This window comes from Setaria italica, chromosome VI (genome assembly GCF_000263155.2).
Source record: "Setaria italica strain Yugu1 chromosome VI, Setaria_italica_v2.0, whole genome shotgun sequence".
NCBI classification, from domain to species: domain Eukaryota; kingdom Viridiplantae; phylum Streptophyta; class Magnoliopsida; order Poales; family Poaceae; genus Setaria; species Setaria italica.
The window spans coordinates 5,173,093-5,188,614 of NC_028455.1; the positions used below are offsets into that span (position 1 = coordinate 5,173,093).

Genomic DNA, 15,522 nt, shown 5'->3' on the forward strand with positions numbered 1-15,522 from the left:
GATCGTGGCAGCCATTGGAGGTGGTGTATCAGTTACTAAGGCATAGCTTGGAAGGCTGTAGTCGGGCCGTGAACGTCGTCTCCATCCACCAATCGAGTTACCCCATGCCCTCTCATCGAAAGATCGAGAACCAACCCTAGCGGATAAAAAATATCAGTTCCAGAAGACTGATAAGACATTTATTCAATAGATGGTTCATAAACCGTATAACTCCCAAGGGAGCAGGCGCAAAAACCATGCCGAAACGATAAGTAACACAACAACAATAACGATCCAAGCTACTGTCCAGATGAACCCTAGACAACACTCTGGACTATGCGCTAGCGGAAGCATCCTGCAAAGGACCGACACCATAGGCAGCATTGGGTGTGGAAGCGACCACCTACTCGATGTCCTCGACAACGAAGTCCGGGTCTTCCTCTGAAGCAACAAAATAAGGGTGAATACAAACGTACTCAACAAGTCCAACCCCATCCACGGAGGAGGATAATTCAAGAATCTGCACAAGTCAAACAAGGATAAGGCTAAGGTTCATTTGCAATAAAGCTAGATTTTTACACATGCAAGGGGTCATTTCAAAAGGATTTTCACAAAGCATTTGTTTAGTACCCGAATAATTAAGTGGGGTTGATCCTATACAAAGGATCCAAATTTTAATGCTACCGGACTCCCCGTCTGCAGTAGCTCACGGCACAACTGCCGGACACTTCCAAAATCCAACACACGCCATGAAAATCATCCATCTCCCAAAAGCTAGTCATGTGACCAAGCTATCCTACACAAAGGATCCAAATTTTAATGCTACCGGACTCCCCGTTTGCAGTAGCTCACGGCACAACTGTCGGACACTTCCAAAATCCAACACACGCCGTAACTCGTCCAATACTGTGGACACAGCTATTCGAATAGGTTTTAACTCTATAGAGGTATACACTTTACCCACAAGTAGGGTACCACAGCACGATCACCTTAGTGTTAGTGCGGATCCTATCAAAGCCATTAGCCACCTTAGCTAAGCCTGACTAGCCAACACGGAAACAACCAAGGGGTTAACAACCTACCAACGAGGTCTTAACCGGGACCTAAGTCACATAGATTTACTCGTTCTCCATGATCTCCCGTTGCTCACCAGCTCTCCTGATGACTAATAGACTAGCTAGTGGAATTTATGCTAAGCCGTTGCCACATACAACGGTCGAGTGGTTGCACGATAAATTAGATTAGGCAAGATGACACATCAACTCGATCCTTAATCATGACAAGATGGATATCTCCCAACCTGCTCAACCACAAAGGTATGAGCCCAACTTGGTATTTCACACAAGAAACACCCATCCATCTCATCTAAGCATTTCCTTTCCTTTATTTCCCGAAAACCCATTTTTCTCCTTTAAAACACTCACACCTTTATTCTTTGACAAAACACATTGTAGTCATATTTGAATTGTAATAAAATGAGTAACAAGGTCCTAAGCATTCTAGCAGGAATTATCATCCAAACAGAGCATATCATATTTAGAGATAATTCTAGGACATCAAGGAATAATCATAACAATCAAGGGGTGGCTATTCAACCGTGTTTCAGCAATAAAACAATATGCAATTTTTGTAAAACAGGCCAATAGATTGTGTTTGAAAAACTGGGATAAATATGTATCAAAGGGTGATATTGGACTTGCGGTATTGGTCTTCGGGCTCCGGCTCACGGTACTGGTCTTCGGGCTCCGGCTCACGGTACTGACCTTCAAGCTCTTCTTCGGGCTCCTCCTCGGTCACTGCGCGATCTACGGCACATACAAGCAAGCACACACTAAATAAAAGAAAATAAAGTTTTACCCGTTGAGCACGAAGAGAGGAGGTGAACTAAAAATAGGAAATAAGGAGTATTTTCAAGGATTTTGTGGATGACCCAGCGGAAGTATATTTGAGAATGGCGTGGTTGAATTTGGGGTTCATTGGAAGGGATTTGGCGCATAAAATTTCGGCGAGACGGTGTTTAGGAGCTGTTTTGAAAGGATTCAGGGACCTCTTTGTAATTATTTTTAGGAGTGGAAGGGCTTCTGATGAAAAAGGAAAAGAGAGATATGGGAGGGTCTCGGTGTAAAAATAAATAAGCAGAGGAGCAAAAAGGCAAAGCTGCCCTTTCTTCTTCCTCAAGATAGAAACATCTCGCGAGGAATAGGAGGGGGACGGTTGGTTGGGGAGAGGCGGCGCCGAGGCATGGTGACGGCCGGGAAGAGGGGGGAAATGGAGAGGAGGCTAAGAGGGTTCGATTCCTCCCCTTACCTCGGGCTGAGGCGGCTCGTGGAGGCGGCTCCGCGGCGGCGGGTGGGAGACGGTGGGAGTGGCACTGGAAGCACAGGAGCGAGGGGGAGTTGGCCAGGAAGCTTGGTGGTGGAGTGGAGAGCGGAGTGGAGGCCCTTTTATAGGCCGGAGGCGAGGGGGAGGGGGCTTCCAACGGACGACGCACAGGAACGGGCGGAGTTAATGGCGGCGAGATGCTTGGGCATAGGAGGCGCACAGGACGGTGGCGTGGTGACGTGGAGCTGCGCGTGCACGGTGTGGCAGGGCTAGGCTCGCGTGGCAAGGCGAGCAGGCACGCGGTGGCGTGCTCGAGCAGCAGTGCATGTGGATGGCGTGGTCGGGCACTTTCGGCGAGGCGGTGGCGCGAGCACGGGCGCACGGGTGGTAGGGCACGACGCGCTGGAGGCGAGGCCAGGGCAGCGTGCGGCGCGTGGCGATGCGCGGGGGCCAAGGTGTGGTGACCGGAGTGACAAGCTGCGAGCGGCGTCACGTGCGTGCGGCGCCGAGCGGGGTTGGGGCGCGCTGTGGCGTGGGCCAGGGGCGAGCGCGGGGCCAGGTGGCGTGCGCGAGTGGGCCAGGGGGCAGGCGCCAGGCGCGTGCGAGGCAAGCGCGTGGTGCGAGCAGGGGGCACGAGCGTTCGCGCATAGGGCCCCGGGGCGCGGCCAGGGGGCGGGGCACGGGTGCTAGCGTCGGGGCGGCCAGGCGCAGCAAAAGGAGGAGGCAGGCGCGTGGCTAGGAAAAGGAAGAAAGGAAGAAAAGAGAGAGGAGGAGAAAAAATGAAGGGAAAAAGGAAGAGAAGGAAAAGGGAGAAAAAGGAAGGGAAAAAAGGGAAGGAAAGAGAAGAAGAAAAGAGAGAGATGGGGTGATTGCGGGAACGGTTGCGGGCACGCGCGGTGGTTTTCTGTCCGGCACGCGGCGTGACTCGCGGAGAGGAAAAGGGAAAAAGGATGGACGGTGATCGCCGGAGATTCGCGGAAGTGGTCGGGCCAGCAACATGGCGCGACGCGTGGGTGAAAAAGAAAGAAAAATGAAAGGTGGTCGGTTTTGATGTCGGGACGGCGGAATCGTCGGGAAGACGGGATTTGGGAGCTCAAACGATGAAAAGATTTTAAAAATAATTTTTAGCGAGTGATTTAATTTGATAAATTTTTTTCTGGGATGTTACACCCGTGGTGTAGGCCGGGCCGGCACAGGCACGATGGCCGTCGTGCCTGGCCGTGCCTGGACCGGACAAAAAAACCATACCGTGGGCCGGCCCACGACCACGGACCATATGGTCAACTATACATAAGTCACTAGTTCAGTAGTCATGCGCATGCGGCGTACGGAGAGGACCATGTGGTAAAAGTCCAGCGCGTAGCATCAACGAGACGATGTATTGTAACCACACGCTCGTCGCCGGACCGGCCGGCCAATTGAATCTTCGTCCAGCTGGAAGAAGAATCTTGTGCGTCTTGTGTAGGAAAAGAAAAGGATGGGCAGGGAAAGGATGGTGTTTCTCCGGCCGTTAGTTTCTCTCCTCGGCCAATCCAATCACCGGCGCTGCCGTACGTCGTACTACGTGCACGTACCGTGTCCGGCCAGTCCAGATCGTACCGTCCAGAGGTCCAGGTGACGAGATCAGCCACGGCCAGATCGTTGTCGTCGCGAGCGGCAGGGACGACGACGACCTGATCGTCCGATTGATGGCCATGGAAATACATACCAGCCACGGCACGGCACGCGCGGCTGCCGAACCCTCACGGAATCTACCCCTGCCACCGCCAGCCTCTCGGCGGTCGTGCACGGATTGGAATGGTATCGCACATGGTAACGGCAGCCGTCATAGACTCCCTCTCTTTTCTTCATTTTTTCTTCTCTCGTTTTTCCTTAGATGCTCCGACGATCCCGTCATAGACTTGATACACATCGCCATGACTCGCAATACAGCTCATCACAGTCACACAAGAATTGCGTACGACCCAGCATACACGTTGGAGAAGAAGATCGAGCCGGTGCGTTGACTCTTGTTCCTTGTTCCTACTATTCTTGTGTGCTGGCTGACAGTAGCTATTTGCCAAAAGGAAAAAAAAGTAATTAATATGCCTTCACAGTCATAATTGGACTTGTTCGTCTACAACTTTGAGAGACATCGCTCGTCATTAAGTCTTTTTATTTCCTTTTTCTAGAGAGAGACAAAGCGGCTGCAATGACTAACTAAAAAGTTTGTAGAAAAAATAAAGACAATGCTCGTAATCAGACCATTTTTCCTTTTGCTTTCTTTTTTTTCTTTTGCTGAGAGTGGATGCACCACCAAAAAGGTTGTAGAAAACAAAAAAAAAGGTAAAGGAATTTATAGGCGGCATCATGTCAGTAATGCATGCATGCAGCGACTAGTGCACAAGGTACAAGTGGCACGATTGAAACCATTGGCGTCAGTGTCAAATACCGCTACTACAAATCAACGCGTCTGGTGGATCAATCAGTCTGCTCTCTACACTATGTACTGTACTGTCTGGACAAATTTGCACACAGGATCAACAATTGCGTACTTGCTGATTGTGCTGAAATTTTGCTTCATGATGTCAGCGTCAAAGTCGATTGTCTTTGCCACCTGCATGGATCATGCCGGCGTCAATCCATAAGTCATAACGATCTTATCCTCCTACCACGATTCTCTGGTGAGGTACGATTTCTTTTTCTTATATATATAATCTGCTCGCATGTATGGCCACGCAGTTTGCCTCCCAAAGTTCATAGCAATTCGATACAGACTCACGTGGAGAACAATTTTATGTTCATTAAAATTGTGCCTATCATCGAGATGACGAGATCAACAGCTTCGTCACTATAAGCTTCTTCGTTTGAGGTCATTAAGGTAAAATCAATAAGATTCCCTTGTTGAAAAAGAGGGTCTCAATTTTTTTTTCCTAAGCTTCAAGCGAAGAATTCAGCATCTGAAACTACTCCGACTTGAGTACTTGACTACCTCTTGAGTGTGCATAAGTGTAAGTTCAAAGTTTAGGTTCAATTACTTTTTTTTTGAAACTGGGTTTATATTTCACATAATGTTTATTTCACATAATGTTTACAAAGACACCCTCGAAGAAAAGAAAAAATACAGCTCAGTCCTTGCAAGATCCTTCCGGTCGTCCTCGTCGTCGGCGGTCGGAGTAGCCACACGACGCACTCCCGTCGCACCAAAGGTTGGAGAGGAGACACATCGAGTTTGCAGCTTGAAGCCGACCTCCTTCCCGACAATGGAACTTCACAAATTTTTATTATCACCAAGAACAGCACATCGAATATATCGGCATGCTCTATAACCGCTAAACGCCCTAGCTGAAGAAGATGGCCACCCATTGCATCACCGGGAGACAAGGGATCTGGCGCCTCATGAACCACCTGCAACCCCAGCTCACCGAACAACAACACAACCTGAAGGGGAACTAAACCAAAAAATAGGTGGGAACCAAAATCCAACCCGATTTCTCGGCACGTACCTCCCAAGACTCCTGCCGGAAAGGCCTTCACGGTGCCGACACCGACGGAGACGAGGGAGGGACAAGAACTTGGACGGCAACACAACGCCACCCAAGGACAACCTAACCTTCATGGACCGCCGCCGAAGAAGGAAACTCCAGCTTTGCCGGCGCAGACGCCGTCTCCGTCGTCATCGCACCCTCCGGTAGCATTCTAGAGGAACAAAATCACCGGCAAGCATCTCACCGATGCCACCAGGACAGATACCCTATTATTTAGCTAAGCTAATATGCAGGGATTGTACAGATCCATCTCCAATTCGTCAATCCCCTCCTCCTCCGGCGTCGGTGAGGGCGCTAGAGGCGAGGACAACGATGAATCGACAGAGGAAACGTGAAGCCGCCCTTGAGTCGCCCCTGTGTACTGTATCAAGGGGAAAATGTAGGAAGGAATAGGATTGGGTATAATAGATTGATTGTATTGCATTGAGGCCTCGGCCGGTATATATAGAGTACAGAGACATGGGAGGCAAGGCTCCCCCGGATACATATATCAGTCTATAATACATATATCTATAACTACCAAATATTACTCTAATATCCCCCCGCAGTCACAACGGGAGCACCGCAGACGGTGAGATTGGAGAAGAAGCCGAAGGCAAAAAGCTGATGGACTGACACACCCCTACAGTGATAATATTGGTGCGGTGCGGATGCTACGACTGGAGAGAAAATAGGCGAGTAACTCATGCAGATGATAGCCCTTTGTGTCGATGTCGAGGTAGCCGAGCAGGAGGATGAGTAGCCGTGGTCGAGGATGTTGTGCATAGAGTAGCCGTGGTCGACATAGCAGGCAAAGTTGTCGAGGATGAGGGAGCTGCACATGAAGCTGCGGGCGCATGAGGAGGCGCCGAGAGGATGGTGACGCATATAGGAGGACACCAAAGACGAAGACGGTGATGCATCGAGGCAATTGGAAAGGGGGAGGGGGTCGATGCTGAAGTTGATGCAGCCAGGCTGACATAGATGACAGACTTGGCATCAGCTAGAGCACCGCTAGATGTCCCCAGTCACAAACCGAGTGACAGGACGCGCAGGAGCAAGAGGTGGCGACGAGAAGGCGCGGGCGCTGCGGGCGTGGGGGAAGGACCGTGTGCGCTCGCCCAACCAGTCAGAGCACTCGCCGGTGCGGTCGGGATGAACGCCCGACCGATTGGAGCGCTCGCCGGTGCTATCGGGGCATTCGCCGAAGTGGTCGGGGCATGCGCCTGACCGAGCGGTGCGCTCACCGGTGCAGTCGGGACGGGCGCCAGTGCGGTCGGGGCAGGCACAAGACCGAGCGGAGCACTCGCCCACGCGGTCAGGGCGGGCGTTGGTGCGGTCGGGGTCAGTGCGGCACTCACCGGTGCGTTCAGGGCGCGCTGGGGCGGTCGGGGCGAGCGCCGATGCGGTCGGGGATGATGGCACGCACCAGTGTTGCCAATACTGGACGTGCGAGGTAGAGAGCACCAACCATGTGTCAGCGTCTAAGGAACCAACAGAGAAGGCCTCCAAGGTGGTCGCAGGCACAGAAGAACGGCGAGGTAGAAGATACCGATGCAGCCCGCGGTTGCTGGAGTAGATGAACGAGGTGGAGATGAGATGGTGACGCAGGCGACGAGGTGCTGGACGAAGCAAGGAAGTAGACCTGAACGATCTGACACAAGGCCTAATGATCCGGATGACACGGCGGCGCAGCTCGAAGGAGACGGTGAAGAACTCGAACAGCCCAATGAAGACCATGCACGCAAGGTGCAGCGACTAGTAGTGATGGCGAGGTCGTTGATGTGGACGGCAGCGGTGAGGATGCAACGGCGAAGGAGACCACGAATGGTGCTGCTGCTGTCCGAAGAGGCGATGCAGCGGTAGCCCTCCATACTCGAGGAAGAGGCGCGCAATACGAGGACGAACGTCATGGGAGCCGGGTGAATCACACACATCGACTGATCAGATCGAGTATGCGCGAGGCGAGATGACGATAGGCGAACTCGGTGGAGGCGTCCCGATCGGTGGAGGCGACGACGCGCCAACGGAGGTCAACATGCGAATGAAGTAGCGAGGAGGACAGTGCACACGGGCATCCCCTAGGGCACCGTCCATCTCACCAAGTCGCACAGTCAGAGACGGGGCAGGAGCTGGTGAAGTTGACACCGATATCGAAGTAGAGGTGAGAGGTCAACGGGCGGTGCGCGACACAATCCAGATCTCTGATCGGGCAAAAGAAGAAGACACAGCAAGAGCATCTTGTGTAGAACCTCCGGGTGCACGTAGAAGATGCAAGGAGCAGAGGCGTGTGGCCGAGGGCGGAGGCGCAAGGACCAAAGACGCGAGAAACGAAGGTGCGTGGCCGAGGTCGGCGGCGCGAGGAGCAGAGGCGTATGACCGAGGGCGGCGGCGCGAGGAGCAGAGGCGCGCGGAGCAGAGGTGCGAGAAACAAAGGCGCGCGGCCGAGGGTGGAGGCGCGAGAAGCAGAGGTGCGTGGCTGAGGGTGGCGGCACGAGGAGTAGAGGCACGCAGTCGAGGGTGGCGGCGCAAGGAGCAGAGGCGCGTGGCCGAGGGCAGCGGAGGCGAGGAGGGAGGATGGCACCCGGGTGAGTTTCTTCACGATCTGATCTTACTTGATAATGAAGGACGGCGGATTAACTGGATCTGCTGCGGAGACAGAGGGCGCTGCCCCCGGCGGAGGTCATAGGCAACCTCCCTGGGGACGTGCTAGGAGGCCGTCGAGGGGGTGCACTGGATGCGCGCTGTGAAGGACGGCCGACGGTGCGCGGGAGGCAGGGAGGACTAGCGGAAGAGGAAGGTTTGGCCTAGGATCTGAAACCCTAAACTCGTGATACCATGTAGGAAGGAATAGAATTGGGTATAATAGATTGATTGTATTGCATTGAGACCTCGGCCGGTATATATAGAGTATAGAGACTTGGGGAGCAAGACTCCCCCGGATACATTTTTTTTTTGAAGGGTCACCAGGGGGTAGAGAATCTCCACCTGAATTTCATTAAGGGGCCTTAGGTAGGCCAAAACCAGTACAAGATTTTCAGCAAGAGAAAACATAAGAGGTTTACAACCAAAGTACAACATAACGTAGAAACACAATACACACTAACACAGACACCTCAAGTAATAGGCCATGATTTAGGCTGAAGAACCATCGATTGTCAATTTGAGTCACCATTGAACAACATGCTCGCCAGGTACGTCATGGATATTGCACATCCAATCCACCCCTCGTAACTACGCCGCTCCCTTGTCACCCTCCATCGGAGAGCCAAGCCAACGCAATGGGGACTAAAGGTGGTAGGAGGCACGCAAACCAAAACATGCTAGACACGGGGACCTCCCTTGAAGCTGACGTTAACACCATTCGCCGCACATCCAGGCTCCACGTACCGCCACCCAATGCCATACAAGGGGAGGAAACCTCGAGGGGAATGGTAGTAGAGGTGGAAACACTACCCGGCATAAGATTTGATGGCACCATCAACAAGGAGAGCACCGACGGAGTAGAGGTGCCAAATGGGGAACACTCACCGAATCACGATAGAAGTCGACAACCATTATCCGCCGATAGAAGAAGTGTCTATATGGATGGTGTAAAATAAGAGGATGAGCATCACCATGAGTGGTCCTAAGTGCCAGGAGGGGATCTCCAAAGCGATACCTTCACCAAGGGGACGACGTCGAACACACGCCACCATCGCTGAATTGGAAGATTGAAAATGGGTTTTCACCCGAAGTCCCCCCGAGCAGAATTGGAGCAAGGGTGCTACGACAACGCCTTCAAGAAGGAAGATGGTGCCCCAAGGCATCACCATCGTCGACCCTGACATTATGCTAGGCAGAGCTTTCGCCCAGCACCCACCGTAGGCTAGCCGCCAAGACATCGCCGGCATCACTGGGGCTGACCAATTGCTGCAAGTACACAGCAACAGCCACACCCTAACGGACACAGCGAACCGTCGGCATGGTAGAGCATGTTGCTGCCACATCAACCATAGTGCCCCCCACTCGGCGCCACCGAGCAACACCGGAATGAGCTCCACGACAGCTACCCAGGGAGTTGGGGAAGCCTATCCCCACCGCAGGACGTCGCAGCAACAAACTGCCGCCGAAGCCCTCTACTCCAACGGAACATAGGGGGCGTCCGGGGAAACTCCAGGTCGCCGGAACCCCGTCTGCACTCCATGGCAGCGTTGTCGCCCCCGAGGGTGGCGACAGCGGCAGCTAGCAGGGGGGCAGTAAGTGTGGCAGCGGTGGCGGTCCCCCTAGGGATGACGTGAGCGGAGCCTAGGTAATTTGACACCGGGTCGAATGGATTCCGCTGCCACCTTGAATGACCGTAGGATGGGGCTCAGTAGAAGGGCCACCCACCCTGGCTGCTGTCGCAGCCGCCGCTTGGGGGAGCCAGCAGATCCTGCCTCCCCATGTGTGGATCCGACCACCTCATATGTGGATCTAGCCGCAGGCCATGCCCACCTCGCGGGAGCACCACCACGCCGGCCATGCTCGTGGAGGAAGGAAGAGCTCACAAGAGAGGGGAAAAGGCAAGAAAAAGGTGGGATGGCCCCGCCACCGCCTTCCTCGCTGCGCACCGGGCTTCCGGTGGGCAACTCCTGCGGCGGTGGAGGCCGGGAGCAAGGCCGGCGGGTGCTAAGGCGGGCGGACGGGGGAGCCGCTCGTGTCACCCAGCTCGAGCGACACGGGAGCTCCGCTTCGGTTTTCGCTCTGTACTAGCAGTCCCCCATGGCAGTCTACGTATACATAGATCTACAATTACCAACACGGGGGCTCTGCTTCGGTTTTCGCTTTTCGCTTTGTACTAGCAGAGCCCCCCTCCCGAATACATATGGCAGTCTACGGATACATAGATCTACAATTACCAAATATACTCTAACAGAAAAGAAGGGTCGAGAGTTCTCCCCCATGCAGGTTCAATTACTATATTGGCCCACCTTTCAAAAAATTGTATTGGCCCAAACATTTTTTGAGAGGGTGTTGGCCCAAACATGAGACACAGTAAATACATGGTTAGAACTCAGCCCAGAACGGTCTACCACTGGTTAGAAAAACTGGCTGCATCTTCTCATAAAAAAAACTGGCTGCAGTGATGATGTTGTTTACCCGACGGCCATGCTGGATGTTCAAGCTCAACTCGGGTACAGGTATAGGTAGTAGCAGCCTGCAACGCACTGTCATTACTATGAGACCTAGTGTTTTAACTAAAAAAATTCTTTGTTCAGACTCTTGTATGGTGGATTAATTCTAGAGGAATTTTTCCAATTTATATGTGGTGTGGACTCTGTAGTTCATATTTTTCTTTGGTTACATGCTAATAATAGGCTGAATGAAATTAAAGCTTTTCTCCTCGAACTGTCCCAACAAAAAAAAATTGAACCGAAAATGAGTCTTGCAAATGCATAACTTCTTATTTACCCAGATGAGCTGAAAATTGAGTCTGCCAATGTTTCTTTTCTAGCTGAGAAGGCATGGGTAAAAAATGGGACAACAGGCTAAATCTGTCATCGTAGTGGATCACGGGCTACTTTTCATCCAGGGACGCAAGTGGGCTTCAGCCCATCTTAGGTGTGGCTAGAGGTAACCTTTTTTTTTATAAGGGGCTGGAGGAAATTTGATAATGTCCACACGGATGGGGATTGCCCAGGTCGTCCGCCTCGGCGCCGTCATGCCACCCGAACCACGGTAATCTATCTGGTGCACATGCTTAATTCGCCTTCTTGATTGATTGTTTATCCGGATGCTAATCATGATCCGCCAAGGATTAGGCTAAGTTTCTCTTTTGGGTAGTAGTACCAATTACCACCGGCGTTTATCGTTTGCATATACAGTAACTAACCAAATTCAATGTTAAGTACACTGGACTCAAAACAAAGCTCAAAAGTACCTCAGCACGTTGTCAATTGTCATGATCATGAGAACCCTTTTGCTGAATCTCGGAGGAGCAGAGCAGTGGTCGGTTGTTCAAAAGTAAAACTGTTTGTCGATTTGTCTGCAAAAGTAAAACTTTTTGCAGGTAATCCCAACTTGTTTGATGCGCCTAGGTTTTTAGCACAAGTCTGATTTGTCTGCTTAACATGTGGTAAAATTTAGCAAAGTAGTTTTTTATAGGATAAAATCATCTGAATTTGGACTTCGGCTAGCCTAACGTACAATTTTCCCCCTTTTGAGGAACCCAGGCAGATTTTTGAAGGAGATTAGGAGAACAAGTGAACATCAACAAAGAGCAGAATGATGTTAAACATATGCACATTTATTAAAAAAAATTAAAGGAGTAAATGGATTGTACAAGCTATGCAATTAACATTCTGCAATGTATCTACACTTCAGCCCCTGCTGCGAAGTCGAAAGTCATAATCCAGCTTGCCACTTGACCATGGAGCCAGAAGAATTGTGATGTATCTACATTCAGTGATTCAGGTAGTACCAGAAATCCAAAATACCCTACAAACAAATGTTCCCTGCAAAAAAAAGGCGTGTTTAAATTAACCTATACAGACAAATAGGATTTCTCTTTTTTAAGATCTACATTATTCCTGTGCAGTTCTTACCTGTTGCTAACTACAGTTTAATTGCAACATAAGCCCCAGTTCCAGCTACAGCACCCAGAGGTGTTGCCACCATGTAGATCCAAATCTGGGTGTACCTTCCTGTGGCAATGGCGGGACCAAGTGTGCGTGCAGGATTCATCGATGCTCCTGTTGATGGCCTGCTCACATGATTACCAAAGTTAGAATTTATCATTTTTAAGGTCCAGGTACACAAGAACTCTGCTTATGAATTTTTTTCTGAACCATTTCATATGTACATCGGACATACCCTGCTACAAGAGCATTCATCATGATTGTTGCCCCAACTGCCACTGCTATCAACTCTTTCACCTGAATTGATGAGAAGATCATTAACTTTATTATTTATATGATGGGAGGAAGGGAAACAAGTCTGAAAGATCTAAAGGAGCATGAAACTTACTGCATTGGGGTCAGTGGCGAGAGCGGTGATGATGAACAGAAGCACGAATGTCGTGATGAACTCAAGGAAGAAAGCTTCAGTAGTGCCAAGCTTTGGTATGGTGGCGATCCCAGGGTTCACTGGATGATAGATGCCCTTGACACTGAAGGAAGCAGCAATGGAGCCCAGAATTTGTGCGGTCACGTAAGGTAGGAGGTGAGCAAGTGGGAGGTGGCCAAACACGGTCATGGCGATGCTAACTGCTGGGTTCAGGTGGCAGCCGGATATGTGTATGAGGGACAGTACAAGAACCGTGACGGCTAAACCTGCGGATGTTGCGATGCCGAGCAGGCTCTCTACTCCGTCATGCTGCTCGTTCATGATTATGGTGGAAAGCACGGTGAAAATCAGTATGAATGTGCCAAGGAACTCCGCAACCACCTGCAACAACAATAACACATTAAGGTCAAGGTTACATCTGAAGAAAACTGAAAGATAACTATCTGTTAAACTGTTAAGGTTTTGTAATTGTACCTTCTTGATGAGAGGAACTGCTTTTATCTTGGGTAACCCTTTATTCCATCGGTGATAGTGAGCTGCATGAGCATCAGAGGATTCGGCAGGATCAGCATGTGGATGTGAGCTGACACTGCCGGTATTGAGCAACTCAAATGGCATGACCTTGGAGCTTGCAGCCCTTGGGGAAATGATGATGGAAATCTTGTTGCTCTCACTTGCCAGCATAGGAGGGACTGTAACTGCAGCCACACCCATACCGCGCTTTTGCTCTTCCATGCTCTTCCACTCAAAGGGAAGCAGCTAAATCTCACTATGTAATGGATGAAACAGGATGTTGATGCTTAACTCTGCCTTTTTGATCTTTGTAGGGCAAAGGAATTCTGTCTTTGATGCTTGGGTGTGATATGGAGCATGGCAGTGAACTATAAGGGTATATATAGGCATCTGCTTTTGCGCGATTTTCCTATGCGCAACGTGCCTTGCAGCTTCTGTTGCTGAAACCAACAGCCTCCAAACTTGCAGCGGCGGAGGTGCCTAATCCATGGGTTTTGGAAAAGCGGGAACGGAATGCCGCGGAGAAAAGAGCAATGTAAGTATAATAACAATGTCAACGCCCCCCCTTCTGAAGTAGCCGTTCAGTTGTCAAATGAGAACTCTTAGCAGTTGTGTTTATTTTCAATTATATTTGTTGTCATCGTCTCTGATCTCTGGTTCCGAACGGAATATTCTGACCCTAGCTCAGTTGACCTCTTCTTTAGCTGTTTTCATATCGGCAAACATTGCTGATTCTCTTCAGAGATTTATTTCATTAAAAAAGCTCTATTGGGCGGTGATGTTACCCGGATGCTTCTGCATATGGAAACAGGAGCAGAGAGATGACGCTGACAAAACCATTACTAAAGCCTTGCAGTTTGAAGACAGCAACTACTCCTGTGAAAGATCTAAGGCATTCCTGCCTTCCTTGAAACCAGGGCGCTGTTCTGCCTTCCGCCTCTGTTGCTTCAAAATCTGGAGTTGTTGGTATCAGCAATACCACATGCTAAGCGCGTATGGAGAGGAAGGGTGAGTCAAATGATAATCAATCCGTTGAGCATCCGACTCAGCCTTTGAGATAAACATATGACCTCCGAGAGGAATATGCAAGAGAACAAGAGTTGGCAATGGTGCTGCAGCAGCAACCATCATGTCAATAGCAATGGTGATCCACTAGGTTCTCATACTGGTTGCCATTATTTATCCTAATTTATTGCACCAAAAATTCCAAATATGACAGCAATGCATGCAACTCATAAGGAAATTTTATTTAGTGTGAGCATCTGTAACCATAAGCAAATCTATCTCAAAATAAAGCCAATCATAGCAAACTTACTCCTCTCAGGTGTACTATCATAAAAATTGTTTCTCAGCTCACTGTCTGATGTCAAGTTCGGTTGCATATTTCTGGACTTGCCACCAATGCTATGCTAATTTTGTTTGTGATCGTTCCACTAGTTTTTCGACCGGTATACATAATACATTTTTTCCATGTTTATGCTTCTCCCAAATTTATATGTATAAAACTTGTTTCAGCACTAGTTTATTTATTCCTAAAATATTTTTACCAATTTGATATTCCATCCGTTGATATTTAATTAGCTGCCAGGTGAACATGGTTTATTAGTTTGACGAAATTGTATGCTAAACATGTCTATGTGAGCTTATAGTCATCAGGACCAGACCAGATTGGATCGGTGGTCGGATCGAAAAAACCACGAACCAGAGACTACAACGGTCCGGTTCACTTAAAAGACCATCTGTGCAATCGAACCGCTAAAACCAGACGAACCGATCGCTTTTTTAAAGAACCGGTGAATGTGCGGTTCCATCATTCATGCGAACCGGGATAGTTTTGATTTGTACCAAAGTTACCCTGTATGTATTCAATGTAACCTTATCCGCCTAAGGCCCTGTTTGGGTGCTTTGAAATCTTTTACACCTGCAGAAGTATTACATTTGTAAATTGCTGTGCAGAAGGAAACCGTTGGAATGCAAATAATATTTTACACCTCTGGAAAAGGCTATTTGGGTGAAGAATGGCATGCGTGCTGAAATTACCACCCGAATTTCAATAGGCTAGCAAACCAACAGACAGTAGGTCCTTCCCGTCTCCGATTTGATCCCCAGCTCGAGAAAATTGGATTCCCAAAACGAAGAAATTCGATATTGTCCTTGCCTTGGAGATCTGCCACGA

General features: G+C 50.0%; 1 protein-coding gene across 1 annotated transcript; it reads right to left on the reverse strand.

The window, feature by feature from the left end:
• Positions 1–12,101: 12,101 nt before the first annotated feature.
• On the reverse strand, positions 12,102–13,814 carry LOC101752630 (aquaporin NIP3-2). Its single transcript, XM_004974381.2, has 5 exons — positions 13,308–13,814; positions 12,795–13,214; positions 12,642–12,703; positions 12,374–12,531; positions 12,102–12,283 (listed from the first exon to the last, which is right to left on the reverse strand). The coding sequence occupies exons 1-4, from the start codon at positions 13,566–13,568 to the stop codon at positions 12,384–12,386; spliced, it is 891 nt and encodes a 296-aa protein (XP_004974438.2). The 5' UTR covers positions 13,569–13,814; the 3' UTR covers positions 12,102–12,283; positions 12,374–12,383.
• Between the last annotated feature and the right edge of the window lie 1,708 nt (positions 13,815–15,522).

Bases quoted from the DNA above. Each gene is read 5' to 3' on its own strand.
- LOC101752630 (XM_004974381.2), bottom strand. From the start codon at position 13,568: ATGGAAGAGCAAAAGCGCGGTATGGGTGTGGCTGCAGTTACAGTCCCT. The intron at 13,215-13,307 runs GTACAATTACAA...TTGTTGTTGCAG, and splicing joins CAGTTCCTCTCATCAAGAAG to GTGGTTGCGGAGTTCCTTGG. The intron at 12,704-12,794 runs GTAAGTTTCATG...TCATCAATTCAG, and splicing joins TCGCCACTGACCCCAATGCA to GTGAAAGAGTTGATAGCAGT.